The sequence below is a fragment of the Gekko japonicus genome, unplaced genomic scaffold (assembly GCF_001447785.1).
Source record: "Gekko japonicus isolate JY-2015 unplaced genomic scaffold, Gekko_japonicus_V1.1 scaffold88, whole genome shotgun sequence".
In the NCBI taxonomy this organism is placed as follows: Eukaryota; Metazoa; Chordata; class Lepidosauria; order Squamata; family Gekkonidae; genus Gekko; species Gekko japonicus.
Window position 1 is genome coordinate 900,771 of NW_015160209.1, and position 24,261 is coordinate 925,031.

Genomic DNA, 24,261 nt, shown 5'->3' on the forward strand with positions numbered 1-24,261 from the left:
TAGGGAATTTAAAGAATTTAACTGAGTAATAAAATATAGTTTTACTTTATTTTGCACCATCGGCCTTTACTTCTTAGTGATTGGTACAGCCCTTTTACTTTCTCCTTGGCCCTATTTTTTTAATCTCTTAGTGACTAGTGCAGCCCTTAAATACATCTTACCAAATACCAAATACAAACAACCTATTTATTACATCTTAGCTGGTTAATCTTTTTTTAATGGCCCCCCGTAGGGGATTTTTTATTTGCATTTACTAAAAACTACAACGAAATTAGGGAGGGAGACTACACGCTATAGGAGAAAGAAAAGAAAACCCACTAAAACCCCAAGGGTTGGAGATCACATACAGCTTGTAAAAAGTTTGCTTAACAATAGTAAAAAGCTTTCTTTAACATTGAGAGTGATCACTCATCATCATAGCTTCTGAAAACTTCCCAACAAATCTGACTATTTGAAGAGTAGTCCAGGAGAATCGCTATTTAACTTAGACACAAATTTCAGAGAACAATGGCATCTCATTTAACCGTTATTTTTCCCTTCACCATTAAAAGCAAAATAACTGTGAGTCTCCCTCAGTAGATATAACACAGTCTCATTTTCTCTTCCATTGCTGTTTTCCTCTTTCTTCTTCCCTGTGGCACCATCTTGCTGTATCAGGAACTGGCCATCTCAAAACAAAGTCCCTTCTCCTTTTTCCAGAACTGTTCCACTTAAATTCTTGCCTTCAATCATAGGGGTCATTCCAATTTGCTTTTCACTGCCCAGCTTAAAGAGAGTCTCGTCACCTTATTGCCCTTAGCTGGTTAATCCTGAAGAACCTAGCATACCAAGTTCGCTTCAAGGTGCTGGTTTTGACCTTTAAAGCCCTTTATGGTCAGGGACCTGCCTACCTGGGGGACTGCCTTTCCCCACACGTTCCCCAGAGAGCACTGTGGTCAGGGTCGCAAAACCATTTGGCCCTCCCTGGTCCTAAGGATGCCAGGCTGATATCGACCAGGACCAGGGCCTTTTCTTTGGCAGCTCCAATCTACTGGAATGAGCTCCCGGATGAGATCAGGGCCCTGTGAGACCTCACACAGTTTCGCAGGGCCACGAAAATGGAGCTCTTCCACCAGGCATTTAGGTAGCAGCCGTGTTATCATCTATGCCCGGTGCCAACCTATCTCCAGCCTGAGCCCGCCAATAATGGATGGACCGATAAACGCACTTTATTGTAATGATACCACCATCATTTTGTCAATTGTTTTTAATAACCTGTGTATTTTATATTAATATTTGTATTGTTGTTTCCCTATTGGTTCTTCTGTAAGCTGCCCTGAGCCTGCCTTGGCGGGGAGGGTGGGGTAAAATCAAATAAATAAATAAATAAATAAATAAATAAAACCTAGTTAAGTCCTATAGGGGCTTTGAAGGCATTGCAAGGGGCAAAAATGACATTGCACAAAACATCATTATCATCACTTCTGGGCGATGTCAACACATCACGCAATGCCATTTCTGCCCCCTCCCCCATTTCTACTGCTGGCCCAGAGGCAAGGGCAAGTGGGAAGGCTGAACCACCACAAGGATGCCTAATATGGTGAAGCTATATAGGGTAAGGTCCAAAGCTGCCCTGCTTGCATAAGAGTAGTTACGTGATTTTCATGGATTTTTTGCTCAACCTGCTGCCCCTGTGCTGCACTTCTAGGAAGAAAGCCAAAGTAGCACAGTAGAACAGAGTCTAGAGATATTCTGGCTAAGACAAGGCACAAGTTATCAGGAAACTCATCAGTGTGATATGTTATACTAATAATTGTCTGCTTATCAAAAAGGCTGTAATATTTGGGTAGCAAAAATCAGAATCCTGCACATAAATATTTCTTTTTTTTTAAATTTAAAACACTTTTATGCTGCCTTTCCACCCAAATAAGGTCCGCAACGCAGCAAACATCAAAACATTAAAACATTTGTTGTCGAAGGCTATAGCAACTAATTAAAACATTTCATCATTAAAACATGACATCTCTAACTGTGGACTACATTGCTGTGCGGAAACCAGGATCCTACAATGTAATTTTTTTTTATCATGTTAACATTAATGCTTTGCTTAAGTTCTGTTTCTAGACTTCTGGTTGGTTCGACAACCTTAATTCCTATTGCATTGTTCACTCAACATCCCATCCTGTCAACTGTATTGATTCACTCTGTGTAATCCACCTTCAGTCCAAGTGAGAAAGGTGGACTATAAATAACATAAATAAATAACTAATAAAAATAACAGCCTGCTAGAAATGTGCACCAACCACATTTTACAGTGCTGTGAAAATGTGCTTCCAGAGTGTACATAGACAAAACACACTCATCCCGTTTTAAATTCATGGCTACTTTTCCTGTCTAATGGGACATTTTGATCTCTGTATGGTATGCAAGCAGGAAGGAACAAAATAGCACCCTGATACCAAAAATCAGCAAAGTTTTGAGGGGTAGTTTTATACTATAGATGGTTTTCTGTTTACAGAAACAAAACTGGAGAGGGGCTGTGACTCAATAACAGAACTTCTGCTTGTCATGAAGAAGGTCCCTGAAATCTCCAGTAAAAAGGACTAGGTAGTAGATGATGTGAAAGACCTCTGCCTGAGACCCCGGAAAGCCACTGCCAGTCTGAGTAAACAATATTAACCTTGGACCAATGGTCTGATTCAGTATAAGGCAGTTTCATGTGTTCAACTGCTAGTGGCTGTACTTTGTTTACTAAATGATCACCTCCTCCCATATTGTCCAGCTTATCAGTTTAAGATCTGCCTCACAAGCCCTACTCTCTGTGTCCCCCTTCACAGGTGAGATGGGCGGCAATGAGATAGGGATTTTTCAGCAACAAGATGTCTTTGTGGAAAGCACATTCCATTGAGCCTTGCCTGGCACATATTTGATTTTATTTTAGGTACCATTGACAGGGCTCTTTTTGTAGAAAAAGCCCAGCAGGAACTCATTAGCATAATAGGCCACACCCAACAGCAGAAATCTATTAGCATATTAGGCCACACCCCTGACAGCACAGCTCATTAGCACATTAGGACGCACCCCCATGTTACCAGAAGTGTGGTTATCCAGCCACACCCACCTTTTGCTTGTTATTCTGTTTACCTTGTTTGTTGTCAAAACCCAGGGCTTTTTTGTAGCAGGAACTCCTTTGCATGTTAGGCCACACACTCCTAATGTAGCCAATCCTAATGAGTTTCTGCTGTTGGGTGTGGCCTATTATGCTAATGAGTTCCTGCTGGGTGTGGCCAACTTGGGAGCCAGCTGGAACTCCGTTCCTGTGCGTTCCTGCCCAAAAATAGCCCTGGGTACCAAGCCAAAACACTGCTGTTCACCCAAACTTTTAATTAAGGGGCTAATTTTTAAACAATATTTTAGCCTGGATATTGCTATGTTAAGCTGTCTGCGGTCTGTTTTTATGTGACACATTTTTGTGCCAGGATGGGCTTTTTTAATGCTGAGTTTTAATTAATATATTTTGTTTTTATTATTTTTTATATTGTAAACCACCTCAAGCAGATTCCTGAAAAGACAGCATAAAACATACTACATGAATAAACAAACTGCAGGTGACAATGTCATAAAAGAACAAAGTTACTGGGCCACTTCTCTATGCAAGTGGGATGACTTTTTATTTCAGATATTTTGCTGAAAGCAAGAACCAAGTCAAACATCAATTATGTGATTTACTTATTCCCTTGCATGTTGTATGTATTTTATGGTTTTTGTGTTCCTAAAAGACTTCCATCATCATTAAAACCACTTAAATCCCAATTCCTACCTTTTCCAACAGCATGGACAACAGAAGGACCAAAACCTCGTATTTGGAATCCAAGACCATCCACAGAGTCAGGGATCTTCACTGTCCTGACAGCAAAATAAACTTCAGTGTAAATGATCCTATGCTAACATGTTTCTTGTCATTTGTCAAATTAACGATTTCTATCTATTAAAAAATATTCTAAGGCTTCAGAAACATCTCACACATAGTCTTTTCACAAAGCTTAAGTTTTGGTAAAATAGTATATATAAGCACTGTTAACATGACTGTTTACTAAACAGGTTATTTCATAATCTTCAAAAATTGCTTATAAGTTTTATAAAACCACTGTATATTATGCATTGTGTGTATTTAACCATTTTTCCCCATATTGCTGACAAAATGTCATTAAAATGAAGATAAATTTAATATTTAATACAATTATTCAAAAACACTCTCTACTAAGAACTTAAATTGTTTAAAGCCCCTTTCAACTATCACTCTCTTCAATCAGAGAACCCCTATGTCCTTTTTCCGGGTATTTGATGTTTAGTACTAAAGGAGCTTCTTCTGTTCTACCAGCATAATATCTATGCCTTTGTAAATGCATTTTGATCAGCTTTGCAATTTCCTAAATCAAAGAAATGACTTACTCCCTGGGCTTTGTGCTCACAAGCACCCTGAGGGGTTTTCTGCTGCTTAAACATGCTTTCAGAAAGCTATGCACTTCACTGAAGGGTCTCAAAAAAATTAGGTCACCATTAATGGCAAAGATCTTTTTTCCAACTTCCAGGCCTGCCATCTAGGTAAGAAAACAAGGCAAATACAATAAGTTATTTTAAAGAGACCATTGATGCACTTATTTCCTTTGATTGCACAGAGGAAGGCAATGAAAAGTTATGATGTATCATGCCCACTGTTGTGAAATTTACACAATATATTTTTCCTAAAAGACCAAAACACTCTACTGAAAGTACAGGTTTTATAAATTCAGACTACTGAAAAGTACAGCTTTGTTTTTTATTTCCATTTACGTAAGCCTCTACAGTCATAGATTAAGAAATTAAAATGTGTGTTGGATTATTTAACTCACCTTCTTTTTATATTAATTTAGAGGGAGACCTGCATTTGAAAATTGCAGAATTTGCTAAATGTTTAGGGTTTGTGAACAGATATCTAAAGTTACAAAACCATTCATGTCCAGGTTAGTGTGACAATACAATTGCCAACAGCGCTGGGATTCTGGATGAAATGGGAATATTTCTCAAGGAAGAAGAAGAAGAAGAGATTGGATTTATACCCCGCCCTTACTACCCAAAGATGTCTCAGAGCGGCTTACAAACTCCTTTCCCTTCCCCTCCCCACAACAGACACCCTGTGAGGTAGGTGGGGCTGAGAGAGCTCTTGACAGAAACTGCTCTTTTTCAAGAACAGCTCTTAGCTTGCCCAAGGTCATCCAGCCAGGTGCAAGTGGAGGAGTGGGGAATCAAACCTGGTTCTCCCAGATTAGAGTCTGCACACTTAACCACTACACCAAACTGGAATATTCATCATGTGTTTAATAACAAAACCAAGGCTGGATATAATCACCTGCTTGTCATTAATAATCCTGTTTCATTTGTAACCATCACAAGACACCTACATATGAGTTAAACTAGATTTTAATAAATAGCTAATCTGCATGATCACATTTTTCATTTTTAACTTTTAAGTGTGCTACCTCCATTTGGGGGTAATTCCACTCTGTTTTAGATTTGGCTAGCATTACCACCAGTTTAGCCTAACCTACTCATTAACTGGAGCTGCGGTGGCTCAAGTGGTTAAGACACTGAACTGCAGGCTGTGGCAGGTCAGTAGTTCAGCAGTTCAAGACCCGGGTGCCGCATGATGGCGTGAGCTCCCATCTCTAGTTCCAGCTCCTGCCAACCTAGCAGTTCGAATTCAAGAAATTGCAAGTAGATAAATAGGTAACACTTCAGTGGGAAGGTAACAGCGTTCTGTGTGCCTTGGTGTTTAGTCATGCCGGCCACATGACCACGGAAACGTCTTCGGACAGCGCTGGCTCTTCGGCTTGAAAACGGAGATGAGCACTGCAACCCTAGAGTCGGATTCGACTGGCTTTCAAGCAAGGTAAACCTTTACCTTTTATTCATTAACTATGCTGAGAAGTGCTAAACCAACGTGCAAGGCAACCCTCCCCTTCTCACCTGGCTACTCAAGCCAATGATGATGTGTTTTAGGAATGACCCATCCTCAAGTGACTTAGGGTACTTGCCAGTTAGCCCTACTTATGTTCTAGCAACCTGCACTATACATGCCACCCCTAGTTAAGAGCTAACCAGTCTCAAGACCAGGCCTGTTTATATCACCACGAACAACATGAAGCAGTCAAAAATGATCCACTCTGATCTGAACAAGGACCAAAACATTTCTACTTGGAGCCTAAGGCAACCATCTAAATCCACGCCATTTACAAAGTCATGACAGGTGGGCCAGAAGCATGTGGCAAACAGCTCTGCCAAGGGACTTCAACATGGTACCCGTGGGTGCCATGGTGCCTGCTGACACTCACCAAGTGTTTTTAGAAAGTGGGCTTTTGCTGAGCAAGACTTCTGACTAGCCGCTGGGGATCTGATTGGCTGTGCAGATTTTTAAAATACTACTTTGGTGGCGGTGGCAGCAGTACAAAGACCTTCACTGTGTGACTGAAGGTAAGCTGCAGCAGGCATTTTGTGGTTTGCTCTACCTCCTATAGCAGGCATTTTGTGGCTATACCCACCACGATGTGTTAGAATTCTAACAGTGCCAAAGACCCCAATCTACATAATGAAGAGAAGAACTATCCTAACAGAAGACGAAAAAGAAATTTATATCCAACAGTAAATACAAGTTTCTAGGGCTAAAACAGTGTTCTCAACCCTTGTGTAAATTAGGGTTGCCTGGCTTGGCAACCAGCAGGGAGGCATGGGGGGGCAGCCAATGGTTAAACCATAGAGTTTTCAGCAATTCCAAAAAAGGACTGGTGTTACTTCCAGGTTTTCCACAGAAGTGACATCAGTTCTCTCTAGGAATTGTGAGAAACTATGGTTCTACTAAAGAGCTTCTGCTAATTCCTAGAGAGGTGTGATCCCAGAAGTGACAGCATGCCATCATTGGTTCTTAATTTCTTTTCCCCACCAACTGCTGGAGTGCTGGCCAGTAAATATCTCTTTCTCTGTTTGCTATGTCTAACCAGTGTGGTTGGACTAGGACCATTTGTGAACTGGCTATCTGCTCTGGAGCCAAAGCTTCTGGAAATCATTTATGCACCTCCCAAGGTTCCCCCAGATTTTCTCTGATCTTTCTCAAACCTATTATTCTGTGAAGTTTTGGGAAATATTGCAGTAAAGCTGAGATAACTACTGTGTGTTTTCCCACCCACATGGCAGCCATGCTCCCTGACCACATCTGCATGGTGACCATTTCCTCTACCCACCACAACCAGCAGGAGGAAATTCAGTTTTCACAATTGTTATGACAATATATCAATATAATTATGAAAATTATATATAATTTTATATAATGAAATATATATAGCAAGAATATCTTATAGAACATTTAGGAAAGCCTATGAGATGGCAATGAAGGCCACTAAGAAGGACTTCTACGCAGCCTCCATTGCGTCCATAAGCTCTTGCCCAGCCCAATTATTTAGAACAATTAGATCACTAACTTCCCTGCTACAGGGGAAACAAAATGATACAGAATTGGCTATTGGCACTGAGGCATTTGCGAGCTATTTAGTGGACAAAGTCCTGTTGCTCTGCTGCAACTTGCTGGCTACAGTTAACAGTAAACAAACTGGAAGGTCCTTGGCTCTACACAGGCTTACCCTTGAGTCTGACCTGGAACCTTCAGCTGCTCCAAAAGGCAGTGGTGTGCCTGCTGACTGGGACATCTATGCAGACATACATTCAGCCAGTGCTGCGCCAGCTGCATTGGTTGCCAGTTGAGTACCAGATCAGATTCAAGGTTATGGTACTAATTTTCAAGACCCTATGTGGCCAAGGACCAGCATACCTATGGGACCGTCTTTCCCCAGATGTGCCCCAAAGAGCCTTATGCTCAACTGAGTAGTACTGCTTAGCAGTCCCTGGTCCAAAGGATGTATGCCTTGTCTTGACCGGGGCCGGGGCCTTTTCAGCCCTGGCTCCTGCCTGGTGAAACATGCTCCCGGATGAGATCAGGGCTCTGTGAATTCATTACAATTCCACAGGGCCTGCAAAATGGAGCTGTTCTGCCAGGCTTTTGGTGGAGGTGGCAGATGTCCAAATAACATCAGCCTTCCCTGTTTCGCTCATTTAATCTGCCCAATTTGCCTTCCTGCTTCCCAATTTACCTTCCTGCCTTTACCAACTTGGCACCAGCACCAGCTGACTCGGGTCTGTTTAAGAGAAATGTGCCCTTCCTGACACTGGCACAGAGCCTGTTCCCTTCCTGACACTGGCACAGCAGGCACTGTAATTAGAATTTGTAAGCTCCCATCAGGAATTTTAACTGCAACAGCTAATTTTATGAATTATTATTTATCGATTAATTATTGTTTTACTTAATGTCATAAGCCACCCTGAACCCACTTGTGGGTTAAGGTGGGATATAAACTTAAATGAATAAATAAATATATGAAATGGCCAGTATAAAAAAAAAATGGAAAAGCCTCAAGGACTCTGGAGAGGGGGTGATGTCTGCTGCTAGGGAAAGAGAACTGCAAGGAAACCTGCCTTGCAGAAGCCCTGTTGCCACTACACTATATTGGCAGCCACCACATCAATGGGGAAGCCATACAAACATGTTTCCATATGGAAAGCTCCTAGAGTCTGGAAGACCCAGGTACGAAACCCCAGTTTCCAATGGAGGCTAGCTGGGTGACTCTTTCTTTCAGTCCAAGGAGTTCTGAGAATAAAATGGAGGCAGGGTGAACAATATTGTAAGCACTTTTGGGTTCCCATTAAGGGGAAAGGGTTGTATAATAATTATTAACTATATACAGCTAGCTCTGTATCTTCAACATTTCTTCTTTTACACTCTCATATTTATGTAGTGCCGCGTGACAGTGTGAGCTCCCATCTGTGACCCCAGCTCCTGCCAACCTAGCAGTTTGAAAGCAAGAAATTGCAAGTAGATAAATAGGTACCACTTTGGTGAGAAGGTAACAGCGTTCCGTGTGCAATGGCATTTAGTCATGCCAGCCACATGACCACGGAGAAGTCTTTGGACAGTGCTGGCTCTTTGGCTTGGAAATGGAGATGAGCACCGCCCCCTAGAGTCGGATTCGACTAGCTTTCAAGCAAGGAAAACCTTTACCTTTACTTTACTACATTTTGGGTGAGCATTTTTCTCTCTCCCTTTTTTTCGGTTCAGGTGTATTGAACACAGGAGAAAAAAAACAGGATTCCCGGGGGGGAAACCGAATCCTAATACCAGTGAAGTATTTGGATCTGGGAGTTTTAGGGAATTCCATTTTTTTGTTCCAATATACTTGACCCAAAAAACACCAAAAAAAAAAAAGCAGTGACAAAGCTGCTAAAACAGCTGAGAGGTGGCTCAGCTGGGGTTCTTTTGGGCAGCCCCTTTAAACCGGACTGCCCAAAAGAGCTCACCAAGCAGTCAAATCTGTGGGGAAAACTCTCCCTGCAGGCTCTGCTGGGGCTCTTCTGGGGAACCCGGTTTAGTCCAAATTGCCCAACAGAGCCTGCCCAGGAGCCAATCGTGCAGAGAAAGTTCTCCTTGCTGGTTTTGCTGGTAATTCCCGAAAATATCCAGGATTTTTTTCCGGGGATTTTTTTTGGTTCTTCCAAAAAATCCAAGACACATTTGGGAAACTGAAATATACCTGAAAAATATGGATAAGGTGTTCTTGGGTATATTTCCTGTTCAGGTAGACCCAGAGTATTTTTCATGTACTCCCACAGTTTTCTTCACGTGCCAGTTCATCTCAATCATAAGGTATATTATGTCAAGGACCAATGAATTCATTTCTTCCCTTTAGTGATATGAATATCATTAAAACTTATTCTTTATGATTAAAACTTATTTTCTGTGAAATCAGTTATTAGCTTTGATGGCTTTATCACTAATTTATCACTAATAAGACATGAACAATTACTTGTCACTCTCCTTTCTCCAGTTCCCATACCCTTCCCCATTCCCATGTGTGAGAAACCTGCTTTAAATTATGACACTATTGGTGCAGCTTAACACTCTCATTTATTATGTTAACTTTTAAAAATCTACATGAAATAAACACATGCTTATGGGTCCAACAGTATAAAACAATCCGGCCCCGCATGAGACAGCCCAAGCGTGCCTCGTGGGGGCCGCGTTTGCCTTCTCGTGAGGAGGAGTAGGCAGGCAGGCTGCGGTGGAGCCTTAGCTCCAATAGGGGGAGCGGAGCCTGGCAGCCTTAATAGGCTTGCTCCGCTCTCCCCCGTTTGGTGGGGCCGGCGGACAGTGCAGCACAGGGCGGCCCCCTTTGTGGGCTGCTCCAACGAGTTAAAAAAAGATACACATTGACCTCCCCCCCCCATTCACGCCGGGCTGCTTTCTGCTGCCCTGGTTGCTGTAGGCGGTTGGTGAGGCCGCGGGGCCCTAGTGGTTAGCTTTGGGTGGTTTTATTCCCCCCTCTTTGCCTCGCTCCTAACATTGTGCCAGGGAGTTGGGCGGCCATTGTGAGGACCACTTATACGGCACATCCTCTGTTGCCGGGCTGAGGCAGTTTGAGAGGTGGCCATTTTAAGTTGGTGTTCAGTGGTGGCCATTTTGTGAGGGCTTCTGTGGGCGGCATTTGTGGGTTACCAGGCGGCCCTTTGTGTAATTCCTGACTATAATGGCATCTAAGAAGGGGAAAGGACGGGCGAAAGGAAAAGGGCCCGCGCCTAAGAGGCTCATGCCAGCTCCCCCGCCTGTAACTGTTCCTTCATCATCTGACAATGAGGACGAGAGGACAGAGCAGCATGCAATTTTGGATAGGCTTGCTGCTTTGGAGCAAGCCAAGTCTGCTACGGTTCCCGCCCCCCATCAAGCGGTTCCGGTGCCGGACCGCAAGCAACGATGACGGGCTGAGAGAAAGAAGTTTCGGGATGAGATCGTTAACCGACTTTCTTTACTTGAATCTAGGTCTGGGGCTGTTGTGCCTGATGATGGGTGTGATACCGGGGTGTCTGGAGCGGCTGCGGGCGAGTGGAAGTGGTGGAGCATGTCCAGCCTGGTCCTAGTGGTATGTGGGACCCGGCACTGCAAATGAGCTTGATGTGGCCGTAGGGGCCTTGGGGTCAAGGTTCTGGCTCTGGGGCATCGTCTGCCTCACAGACCGGCGCTGCAAAAAGCTCTGGCGATAATACGCAGTCCTGGGCTTGGGGGCCCCCTTCGCAAGCTATGCAGTCCCCCTGGGGGTATGTTCCGGCTGGTCCTTGGGGTAGTACAGGGTGTACCCCTCCTTGGGTGAACCCTTACACTGCTGCGTCGGCATCCGCGATGCCTTTTGGTGATACCGCCTTGCCCTTGGGCGATCACCTTTTGCCCGCAACGAAAGAAAACATTTGTAAAGGTGATTTATTTAATCGACCTCTTTAGCCTTCTTTACCGGGATTTAGAGAAGAAGCATAAAGAGGAGATGGATGACAAGGAAAAGGAGATATTGAGGAGAAAGAAGGTCGACAGGACCTGGGCCAACTGGCTGGCAGGATATTTGATTTATGCTGGTGTGTTGTCTCGGTCTCAGCCTTTGAGGTCACCGGCGTTGTTCCAGTACTTGGACATAATTTATAAGGCCTATACGGGCTTCCCGGGCCCGGCATGGCTTAAATATGATGAGGAGTTCCAGATGAGGGCTGCTATGAATCCCATGCTTCCATGGGATAGGATGCATCCTCATCTGTGGCTTCAAATTATGTCCACGCCTGACTTAGCGGCTGTTGAACGCTCACATAGTGGCCACATCGTGCAGCGTTTACAGGGGACCAATACTTCCCGTGGTGTCACGGGGCAGGCGGTTCAACCCCGCTTGCTCTGTTGGGATTTTGGGTCCCGGGGGGTATGTGACAGGAAGTCATGCCCATTCCGGCATGAATGCCCTGTGTGTGGCAGCCCCCACGCCTTCCAATCTTGTCCACGAAGAACGCCTGGCAGGAATCAGAGGCGGAGAGGAAGGGGCGGTTCATCCTCCTCCACTGGTAAAGGGCCCCAGTCCAATAAGCCTGACGGCTCGTAGTGGACAGAGTTTACTTGTTAGAAGGTTTCACGTTTGGTTTTCGAATCCCCTTTCAGGGAGTTAGGGCCCCGTTTATGGCCTCTAATCTTAAATCAGTTAAGGGCATGGAGTTGGTGGTGAGAAAAAAGATTGACAAGGAATTGGAAGAGGGCCGTGTTCTGGGCCCATTTTCTGCACCACCGATCCCTAATTTGAGAGTTTCACCTCTGGGGATTGTGCCTAAAAAAGCACCTGGTGAATTTCGTTTAATTCATCACCTTTCATATCCCCAAGGTTAATGATGCCATTCCTGATTATCTGTGCACGGTGAGGTACACCTCCTTTGACCAAGCGGTACGGATTGTGCGGCGCTGTGGTTGGGGGGCAGAGTTGGCGAAGTGCGATATTAAGTCGGCATTTCGCCTCCTCCCCGTGCATCCAGATGATTTCGAGCTGCTGGGTTTCTCCTTTGATGGCCAGTTCTTCATGGACAGGCCTTTGCCCATGGGATGTTCTGTGTCATGTGCTGCGTTTGAGCGCTTCAGTTCATTCCTGGAATGGGCTTTATGAGCCAAGACGGGCCTTCAGGAAGTTGCACACTATTTGGATGATTTTCTTTTTGTGGGTCCTCAGGGAACAGGTAGATGTGCCCAGCTCCTACAAGGGTTTCAGGATTTAGCCACGGAGCTGGGGGTTCCTTTGGCCCATGAAAAGACTGAAGGCCCTGCACAGAGGTTGGTTTTTCTGGGCGTGGAGCTGGATACAGTGGCCCAGACATCCCGACTGCCCATGGAAAAAATCACAGCCCTGAGGGATCGTATTTTTGGATTCCTTTCTCTGAGGAAGGCTTCACTGAGGGAAATCCAGCAGCTAGTGGGGCACCTTAACTTCGCATGTAAAGTGGTGGCCCCTGGTCGGGCCTTCTTGCGCAGGCTGTGTGATGCAATGGCTGGGCTTCGGCGGCCGCATCACAGGGTGCGTGTGAACAGCGCAATGAAGGATGACCTCATGGTTTGGCAGGAATTTTTGACTTCCTTTAATGGAGTCTCTTTTTGGCGGGAGGACTTAAAGCTCGAAGCAGAGCTGCAGGTCATGTCAGATGCCGCAGGGTCCCAGGGCTTTGGAGGTTATTTTCGTGGGCACTGGTGTGCCTGAGGACTGGGTTTCTGCTGGGTTTACCAGAGACCTGACATACCTGGAGTTCTTCCCCACTGTAGTGGCGGTTTGGCTGTGGGGGAATGAGTTGGCGAATAACACAGTGCACTTTTGGTGCGATAATTTGGCAGTGGTACACGTCATCAATTCCCTCACATCTAGATCACCACGGGTAATGTGCCTGGTTCGAGCCTTTACACTGCGATGCCTGCGGCTCAACACACTGTTTTTAGCTAGGCATGTGCCGGGGGTGGACAATGGTGTAGCTGACGCTCTCTCTCGCAAACAGATGGAGAGGTTTCGTCAGCTTGCTCCAGACGCCGATCTTCTGCCGGCAAGGATGCCCCCGGAGCTATGGCAGGTTGGAGGGCCGAGGCTTGCAGGGCAATAGGCCTCGCCATCGCCCCTAGCACATGAAGAGGCTATGAATGGTCAGTTCGCCAATTCGAGGAGTTTAGAAAGCTAGAGGGCTATCCCAGGGTCTGGCCCATTGCGTTGGAGCAGCTGATGCATTACTCTGTTTATTTAAAGGATGCAGGTTTGGCTGTTAGCTCCATACGGGGACGTCTTTCTGCCCTTGCATTCGCTAGCAAGGCTATGGGTTTTAAGGAAGTCACTGGGGACTTTCAGATCAGAAAGATGTTGGAAGGCTGGACCAGGGAAAGGGGGGCCTTAAAAGACCAAAGGCGTCCTATTTCACCTGCAGTGCTGAGGGGATTGCAAGCAACATGGTCCAGAGTGTGCATTTCCGGTTTTGAAGCCTGCCTGTTCCACGCGGCTTCGCTGCTGGCATTCTTTGGGGCACTTAGAGTAAGCAAGCTTGTAGCGACGTCCAAGACTGACCAGTCGGGCAGGGCTTTGCACATTCGGGACCTTCAATTTAAGGGAAAGGAGGTGCACATCACGATCAGGGGATCCAAAACTGACCAGCGGCATAAAGGGTCAGTGGTCAAGTTGGGTGTCTGTTCCGACTCTGAGCTGTGCCCTGTATTGGCTTTGTCTCAGTACAGGGCTTTTAGGGGCATGGCGGACAGATACCTCTTTATCCATGCTGATGGTAGTCCGCTGACAAAGCACCAGTTTTGGGCTGTTACAGCCCGGGCTTTGGAATTGTTAGGCCTTTCTGAAGTGAAATTTGGCACTCATTCCTTCAGAATAGGAGCTGCTTCCACGGCGGCGGCCTTAGGCTATCCCACTACTGACATTCAGAGAGTGGGCAGGTGGCGTTCTGCTGCTTACAAACGTTATGTGCGTCCTCTTTCCTTGGTTTGAGTTATTGTTTGCAATGCTATTCACGCTGTTGGTTCCGGAGTTCACTGTTGTTTCTTCCTAGGAGCTGTGTTTTGTGGCAGGAGACGGATTCTCATCTCCGGACACAGCTACATCTTCTGGGTGGCTCATCGGGCCAATCGATCGGCCATTGGTTCGCAACTGGGCCTCAGCCAGTGGGCTACGGTAGAGTGGAGGGGCCGCCGGGGCCTTCGTTGGCCGGGCCTTCTCCCTCTTTTATTTCAGGCCAGTTCAGCCTTGCCGCCAGATGTGTTGGTTCTCCACCTAAGGGGGAACGACTTGGGATTCCTGAAGGGGAAGGCCCTTGTGTTGCAAGCCAGGGATGACCTGGAGTGCATTAAGCGCCGATGGCCAGGCACGGTAATTCTTTGGTCGGCCATGATTCCGCGCCGGGTTTGGCGTAACGCTTTGGATCCTAAAGGGATCGAGAGGGCTCGGCGTAGAGCCAATGGGGAGTTTTATAAACTGTTGAAGGTTGGATTGGGCCACTACTTGCCTTATCCCCAGATTCGGCTTGATTTTCCGGATCTGTACAGAGGGGATGGTGTGCACCTTTCCGAGAAGGGAAATGAAATCTTCCTTCAGGACTTGTGGCAAGGGCGTTTGAGTGGGCGCAGGGGACTAAGCAGAGGCTTGGCCCTTGCGGGAGCAGAATTAGGTTAAAATACAGTTCAGCAGCCAGCAAGCACCACTTAATAACCCCGGGTGTGGGTAGAGGGGTCTGCTCGACCAACCTTGTAGCCGTGCGACCTGGGTGAGGCTTGCAGACCGCCTATGGGGATGGTCACGACGGAGACTCAGTGCTGGCCATGCGGTGGTGCTTGAGGGCTCCTGAGGGCGCATCCCAATCTTGGCTCGGCCGGGATTGTAAGCGACTTATGGTTGGCTCCAACCCGGGGGGCCACCGGTGTCTTGCCTTCCTATGGTTTGAGGATGGGAGTCGAAGCGACGCCAGGCCCGGCCGTGCCGCTGTTTTCATGGTTGTCCTTTGCCGTTAAGTTAAAAAGTTAATAATTTAATAAAGTGGCCTTGTTTCATCCAACCTTGTTGTCTGACTATTTCTTCCGTCTGGGGGGGCAATTATATTACAGACTTCTTTCTCAAAAACACCATTACTCTAAAATACAGCAGCCTATCAGCTTACTACTTCTCGTGTTCTAAATTACAAGGTTTTAATGCAACCAAGAACAATTTTAAACAATGCTACCATGATTTTAAAAATAATTTAAATGTTGTAAGGATAATTTAGAGTTACCATGCACAGACAGCTCCAGTGTAAACTGTCTCTCTAGTCTATTCAATACTCAAGCAGTGCCATGCATGTTTCTTACTACACATGCAGAGCTATTTTCCAAACTGAAGTGAATAGCAACATTCTATAGCAGCCTTTTCAAACCATATTCCTTTGACATTAAAAGTAGAGCAAGTTTACGAGAAATACTAATGATAAATGATATATACTAATTATACTAATGATAAATGATACTAATGTACTTATCACCTCAGCATTTGATCCATTTTCTACTGCTTTAATTATCGGCACTTTGTTTTTGTCTTCTAAGCCAAAACCATAGCTTCCTTCAGTTGATTTAATCTGGAAAGGGGGGGAAAGATTTGAATTAATATAAAAATTACAGAACATTATACATGTGTTCAAATGTGAGTACCTAATACCCTGTTTTCCTATGAGCCTCCATCAAGTGCTAGGATTACTACTAGCGGTGTGCATTTGGTATAAACCGAACTGAATAAATACCTGAAAAATACTGATAAGGTATTTTTCAGATATTTATTATGCTGAATACAGATTATTTATTTATTTATTTATTTGATTTATATCCCACCCTTCCACATGGGCTCAGGGCGGCTAACAAGAGGCAAATGCCGTACATAACAATAAAACCAATAAAACAATCAAATTACATTTTACATTTAAAATCAGTGCTCACATAATATCATCCGAGGTGGGGACTCCAATACAATGTTTCAGGGGGCACTACTGTCTCTTCTTGATCGGTCTTCACCATGTCCGTTCTCCATTCCCAAGGCCAGTTCACGTCGCCCAGATGGCAACGCGATGGTGCTACAGTGACAGTGGCGGCTCCTACTCAAAAGCCTGGCAGAAGAGCGCTGTCTTGCAGGCCCTGCGGAACTGCATAAGGTCCTGCAGGGCCCTGGTCTCCTCTGGGAGCTCATTCCACCAGATAGGAGCCGCCACCAAAAAAGCCCTGGCCCTAGTCGCAGCATATTTAACATCTCTAGGGGCTGGGACGACCAAAAGATGTTTTGCCCCAGACCGTAGTGCCCTTGGGGAAACATGGGGAAAGGCGGTCCCTTAGGTAAGCTGGACCCTGGCCATGTAGGGTTTTATAGGTAAGAACCAGCACTTTGAAGCGGACCCGGTACGCTATTGGTAGCCAGTGCAGCGCCTTCAGGACAGGCTGGATGTGATCCAGCCTAGGGAGACCCATCAACAGCCTGGCTGCTGCATTCTGCACCAGCTGCAGCTTCCGGATCTGCGACAAAGGCAGCCCCATGTAGAGAGCGTTGCAGTAGTCTAACCTCAAGGTGACAGTCACGTGGATCACCATAGCCAAGTAATCGCGGTCAAGGTAGGGAGCCAACTGCCGTGCCAGCCACAGGTGGTAGAAGGCTGACTTAAAAGTGGCTGCTACCTGGGCCTCCATCGTTAAAGAGGAGTCCAGGAGCACCCCCAAACTCCTAACCCTCGGCGCCAGCACCAAAGGCGCCCCGTCGAAGGCCAGGAGAGGGAACCCCAACCCTGAAATGACCCGACCTAGGCCCAGGACCTCTGTCTTCGCCGGGTTTAGCTTCAGTCGACTCAGCCTGAGCCAACCAGCCACAGCTTGCAATGCCCGATGAAGGTCATCCAGGTTGGAGTCTGACCGGCCGCCCAACATTAGATAGAGCTGGGTGTCATCTGCGTATTGATGACACCCCCGCCCATTACTCCAAGCAATCTGGGCGAGGGGGTGCATATAGGTGTTAAATAATATTGGGGGAAGCACTGCCCCCTGAGGCACCCCACACTCAAGAGGATGCCTCCGGGAGCGCTGATCCCCAATCGCCACCCTCTGTCCCCGACCTTGGAGAAAAGAGGCAAACCATTATAGGGCAAGCCCCTGAATCCCCACGTTGGCAAGGCGGTGGGTCAGCAGCTGATGGTTGACCGTATCGAATGTGGCCGACAGATCTAACAGCAGCAATGCCGCCACACCACCTCGATCCAGATGCCTTCGGAGATCATTTGTCAGGGCAACCAGAAAAGTCTCCATCCCGTGACCCAGGCGGAAGCCGGACTGGAAGGAATCCAGGACTGAAGAGTCATCCAGAAAGCCCTGTAACTGTGTCGCCACCGCCCTCTCTATCAATTTGCCCAAATAGGTCAAATTGGACACTGCCCGATAGTTGGCCAATTCGGCCGGGTCCAGAGATGGCTTTTTAAGGAGAGGGCGGACCATCGCCTCCTTGAGTGCTCCGGGGAATCGTCCCTCAGTAAGGGACTTGTTGACAATCTCCCGCAGAGCACCTCGAAACCCCTCATGACCCGCTTTAATGAGCCAGGAGGGGCACGGATCAAGGTCGTATGTGGTTGGGCGCACAGAAACAAGCAATCTGTCAGCTTCGTCCAGGCTGAGTGGGCGAAAGCACTCTAAACCCGGAACCGAGGACTCGCAAGGGGCCTCGAGTTCGCTTACTGTCTCAATCGTGGCGGGGAGGTCGCGGTGGAGCGTCAAGACTTTATCTGCAAAATAGCTCGCAAAGGCCTCACAGCCAATATCCAATTCCCTATCATTTCGCCTGCCCTGTGGCAGGTCTGTCAAGGACCGAATCGTACTAAATAATTGGGCCGGGCATGAGCTTGCAGATGCAATCTCAGCTGCAAAGAAATTCTTCTTAGCAGCCTTAGCTGCCATCTCATAGGATCTCATAAACGTCCTATAAGATGCTCTTGACGCCTCATCGCGAGAGCGACGCCACCGTCTCTCTAGTCGTCTCAGTTCTCACTTCATCAGCTGCAGCTCCTGGGTATACCAAGGAGCCCGCTTCAATTGAGTCCGGAGAGGACACCTGGGAGCGATCTCGTTGATGGCTACGGAGAGCCGGAATTCCCAGTCCTCCACCAGCTCATCCAATGAGCCACCAGGGGGCCTCGGATCCCGCAGAGCCCTCTGAAACTGCAACGGGTCCATCTGGCTTCGCGGGCGAGCATAAATCTGCTCATCGCCTAGAAAAGGTCAGGGTGGAACATTCAGATGGGCCTTCAGGGCCAGGTGGTCGGACCATGGCACTGCCTCAGCAGAGATCCGACCCACCATCACCCCCGCCACAAAGATCAAATCGAGCATGTGACCGGCCCAATGAGTGGGGGCCAATACAAACTGCGAGAGTCCCAGCGCCGCCATGGATGACACAAGGTCCGTAGCCCAGCTGGAGGTCGCATCCTCGGCATGGACGTTGAAATCAACCAGGACAATCAGTCTAGGGTGATCCATCGCCCAGCCTGATACGACCTCCAGCAGGGACAGCAGGCTACTGGCCAGTGCATTAGGCGGTCGGTACACCAGCCAGATCGCCACACTCTCCACAGCCTCCAGCATCACGCCAACACACTCTAAGCCCGCGATCTCCACGGACGGGAGCGCCCTGAAGGAGTAAGCCTCCCGAATGAAAATAGCCACTCCTCCCCCTGCCCCCTAGTCCATGATTGATGAAGGACTGAATAACCGGGGGGGGGGCAAGCTGGGTGAGAGCTACCGTCTCACCCTCCCTCACCCAGGTCTCGGTCACGCACGCCAGGTCCGCCTGATGTTCCAACACAAAATTCCGAAGGGTTGTGGTTTTGTTGTTAATGGACCTGGCGTTGCACAACACCAATGACGGAAGGGGGTTATCAATCCTGGCCCCACTGGCAGCCACCCTTGGGATGAGCTGTAGGCTGGAAGGGCGCTGAGCCACTCGCAGTCTCCGCATCCTTCCCTTAATATCATGCCTAGGCCCACCGCTAAACTTCCCCCTCCCCAAGAGCACCGGAATTTGCTGCTCCGACATAGTTCAGTCCCCCTGGCCGTCTTCGTTGTACTTCAGACCGCCAGGTCAAAAGCAGACAGGATGGTCCACGCACCACTCCTGAACCAACAGGCTAAAACTAATAATGCCCTGCTACTAAAAACTAGAATGCTGCTAAAATAATGTTTCTAACTCAACCGGTCAACTAGGAAATAACAATAAAAAAATTACAACACCTAATACAATTAAATAGCCCTATCCCCAGTACTCCTAGTCAGACAACACTTCCACCCAGCATTCATTCGCTAATAGCCAGACATCATCCACACACAGCCACCAGCACTCATTCACCCCTATTACTAGGCAAAGTCATTCACTCATTTACCCCTATTACTAGGCAGCGTCAGATCTTAAGCAACCGCCCTGCCGACAAGTAGAGAGTTCACCCAGTCACCACTAGAGGTCACCGGTCGGCTGGTTGTTCGCCCGATCACCACTAGGAGGCCACTGTTGTTTTGGCCCCTCAGAGTTCCTAAGCAGCGTCTCCGAGCCCGGCCCCCACGGATCTCCCAAGTTGCGTCTCAAAAGCTCCGATGATCCATGTTCCATGATCAGCTTGAAAAAAGCCAATTTTTCAGCTTTTATTTGAGTGAGCCAGCCCCAACCAAAACGGCATGGAGCTGGCAGCTCTGCACCACCCCAGCTAATCCTGCCTTCCCTACAGGCTTGGGTGGGGTTCTGCTGGGCAGCCCAGTTCAAACCAGACTGCCCAACAAAGCTGTAAAGGAACTGATCCCATGGGGAGAACTCTCCTTGCAGCCTTCCAATGGCATGACAGAGAAAATTGCACCAAGAAAAAATACAATGAAGCAGCTTGTCAAACATCCATGAACCAGTCACTGAATAGTCAAACTGATATTCAAAAAATCAGCTCCTTGTTCATGACTGGAGAACAAAACATGGGCCAAACCGGTAACTTCTCAAGCATTTAAATGTGATATGGACCTGCTTCACTGGCACAGGTGGATGGGGCTCATACTCCTTGCTTCCCATCTGACCAAAAAAGGTTACAAGTAAAAGGCAACAGTTAATTTCAACTATGTTGTTCTGCAGATGACCAAGAAAGTTATTTCAGATTCTAGGCCAGGAGAGATTAGAGGTCAACAGAATCCCATTCTGGTTCTATACACAGGCCTGGATCTTCAGTTTGTACAACTCATATAGGCAGATGGTCAATCTACATACCTGCTTGCATAAGTTTAATCACTTATCCACCTGCTTACCTGTCAGTGAGTCCTTCTACTCAACCATCTTTGTTACCCCAAAAAATGTTGCCTTGTTGACTCACAACTACCATCTATTATGTTAAAAATAATATATTTCATACATCACAAATGTACTGAATATATTGGCAAAATGGAAAAATACAAATATACATTTTTTAAAACTTACCAACAGTGATTTGGCTATTACATTTTCCACTACTTTTAAATCATGTTTCATAAGCCTGTGTTTCATGTCTGAGCCTTCCATTTCTTCATCCGCGAAAAAACGAAAGAGCAGAGGTTCATCTTTAAATTCACTTTTTTCCAATACTGTTCAATACACAAATAAAATATTAATTTATTTTGTCTCATATGACATATACCTTTTACTTCAGACATTGTAGAATTCTAATAATGATTCCATCTATGTGCTTTATTCCTAGGCCTGGAATATTAATGGATGCTTCCAATGCTGCCAGCAAACTGAGGTGTTACAGCCCCAAGAGCTCTTCATCTTGCATTGCAGTTTGAGTTACAGAATCTCATTCTCCCTCCCACCCCAGTTAGGATTACTAACCTCCAGGTGGGGCCTTGGGATCCCCTGTTTTTACAACTGATCTCCACATGACCAAGATCAGTTCCCCTGGAGAAAATGGCTGGTTTGGCGGGTGGATTCTATGGCATTGTACTATACTGAAGTCCCACCCCTCCCCAAACCCCTCTCTCTCCAGGCTTCATCCCCCAAAATCTCCAGGTATTTCCCAATCTAGGGCTGGTATCCCTAGCCACAGACAGAAGTGGCATCAGCACTGAATCCTTCCCCCACCTCTGAATGTTGCCACAGCAGGTATACTGTTCCACGACAAGGAACACTATGAAATATAGCATGGACCCAGGAGACTCGAAGAACTACTTTTACCAGGCACCTTGGTGAGCTATAATTGCAGCATTTGGCACTAGAGGGAGGAGGACAAACATGAGGAGAGGTGACAGGGGCTCCAGAAAGAAAGCTTGTTCCTACTGTCCCACTGGTAAAATTGGGGGGAGAAAGTAGAAGTTCTCAAATGGGAAGGTCAGAAGCTCACAGAGTAGACTGGCAGGATAGATCCAAAATTCAGGGGGAAAGTGAGTTATTTTTCATTTAGTTGGGGGGAAAGTCCAGCTTGCTAAGTGAGATTCTAAAATGGAAAGAAAATTGCTTAGTTACAAAGCTGAAAAGTAATTTTTGCAAAAACTTAGTGGAGAAAAGCTAGTTTTTGTTCACTGATATGGGGTAGATTTCTTGTCATTTCCCATGTACTACCTTGTGGTTGGCAACTGTAGGGATTCTTGGTAAGAACACTGGACCACATAGACCTTATCCACATCAAGCCATTATTTTTTCAATCAAAAGTGCATACTAAAAATCACAACATAGATCAGTCATGTTTAAGCTTAGGAGATCCTGAGTATGCATTCATGCTTCATAAACTCTAAATGCATCAGTGGACCATAGGGATTCTAGTAAAAGGGAGGGGAGTGCATGTGCAAAGAGACATCACACAACAGTGCAATCCTCTGAAGTATTAAAAAATATAATCAGTATATCTAATTCTCAACGTTGCCAGCCATAGCCCAGACATAAATAGATATGACATATCTTTCAACCAACCCTAAAAAGACCCCAGATTTTCAGAAAAATTTGAAATTTAAGAAAAAATACACTAGGGAGTTAATTCCCCTACCAATAACAAAAGGAACACCTGTAGCTTTAAGAAACAAATGCTCTCAGTGGCTATGCAACCACAATAGCACTGCCAGCCTTTAAGCCTTTGATTCTGTCAGTAAAAGTTAGGGGGAGGGGAAGGGCCCTTTTCAAGATTATTTTGGCCTATGACAGAGGAATTGTTGGGGCCGGGCCAGGCAGCAACCATCAGGCAACTTACTACCACTTGCAAGACTCACCCATATATAACTGCTTGCTACTGCTCAACAGCAGCCATCCTACAAAAAGGCAGTATGTGTAGCAGTTAAGACTGCTGGACTAGGATCCTACAAAAAGGCAGTATGTGTAGCAGTTAGACTGCTGGACTAGGATCTTGGATACCCAGGTCTGAATCCCCACTCTGCTGTGGAAGCTCACTGGGTGAACTTAAAGCAGTTATACATTCTCAGCCTAACTTACCTCACAGGGTTGTTGTGAAGATAAAATGGAGGAAAAGAGATTGACGTAAGGTGTTTTGGATCCCCATTGTGGAGAAACGGGGGTATAAATGAAAAAATAAATAAATACAGCTGAAGAGGAGGAGCCGATAAAAAGTAGGTTGCTTGGTGGGTGGAAAGAAGGAAGCAAGCAAAATGAGGATATGGTTGCTGCCAGGAGGAGGGAAAGAAAAAAGAGGGTATAATTTGGGGAAGAAAAACTGGGGAAAGTTAGGTGCCCCTCTCAAGTCTTTGCAGGTTCTCAACTGCACAACTGGGCCTGGCCCAGCCTGGTGGCCAGCACTGCACAATATGGATGGGTACAAACTGACTGACAAACCAAAGTTTGTCACAAATTTTGGCCTGTTCAAGGTTCACAAACTGGGATGAACTACCTCAAATTTTGACATAATTCATGGTGGTTCACGATGGTTTGTGAAGAGCAGAAAGTAGGGTTTAAATGGCTGTTAACAAGAAACAGCTCAGTCGCTGGGAGTTCCCTGCTACACAGCTGTTAGGTTTAAATGGCTCAGAGGAGCAGAAAGCAGGGTTTTAAACTTTAAATGGTCCACGAACCTATAAGAACAGCACAGGAGGATGGGGAGGGCAGGGTATAAATTCAATTAATAAATTAAAAAATATATCAATTCGATTCAGTTTGTGGTTCAGTCACAAACCATGAACCCAACACAAAAACGCAGTTTGTGCCCATCCCTACTGCACAACTGGGTCAGAGATTTCCTAGGGAGAAGCTACCAGGGGGAGGGAAGGAACAAAAGCTCAAAATAGGACAGATGAAGATAGGTTGGTAGGTGGGGTGGGAAAGAGAGAAGAAAACAGGAAAGGGGGAAAGGCTATGGGGACTTTCAGAAAAGGGATGGAGGGCTGCTAGAAAATAGCAGGGCGAACTGACCGGAATTTGGCACGGCGCGGCGCCGGGTGGCTTTCAGTTTGCTCTGAGCCGCCTGACCCCTTTTTGCTACTTTTGGAGTGTCCTGGTTGCCGGGAGAACTCCGCCAGACCTCCTGGAGAGAGGCCTGGAGCAGGGAGCTCTGTTCTGGCCCCTCCCACAGCTGGCAAATGTGGGGGATGTCCATTATTGCCCCAAAGCAGGAGCGACTTGTGGGGTGGAGCATGGACGCCATGCTCTACGTAGCTACAACCACCCATTTTAACCATGTTTGGATTTAAAAACTTCAAGTAAATAACACAGAAGAAGAAGCCCAAGAAGTGAATTTGTGAGTACAAGAGAAACTTGGTGGCGACATTATCCTAAAATCATTTGCTCGAAAAGGAGAGGTTTAGTGGCCAGAAGATTATTAGGAGCAGCAGGA

The 24,261-nt window shown here is 46.5% G+C and overlaps 1 protein-coding gene across 1 annotated transcript in view; it reads right to left on the reverse strand.

Annotated features, from left to right (window-relative positions):
* Window positions 1-24,261, reverse strand: part of PREX2 (phosphatidylinositol-3,4,5-trisphosphate-dependent Rac exchange factor 2) — a 221,094-nt gene that overhangs the window by 94,893 nt on the left and 101,940 nt on the right. Inside the window, exons 16-19 of the mRNA XM_015408888.1 lie at window positions 20,934-21,076; window positions 15,952-16,044; window positions 4,432-4,580; window positions 3,800-3,885 (exon numbers count right to left, since the gene is read on the reverse strand). Coding sequence (XP_015264374.1) covers window positions 3,800-3,885; window positions 4,432-4,580; window positions 15,952-16,044; window positions 20,934-21,076 — 471 coding nt within the window. The remainder of the gene's footprint in view (window positions 1-3,799; window positions 3,886-4,431; window positions 4,581-15,951; window positions 16,045-20,933; window positions 21,077-24,261) is intronic.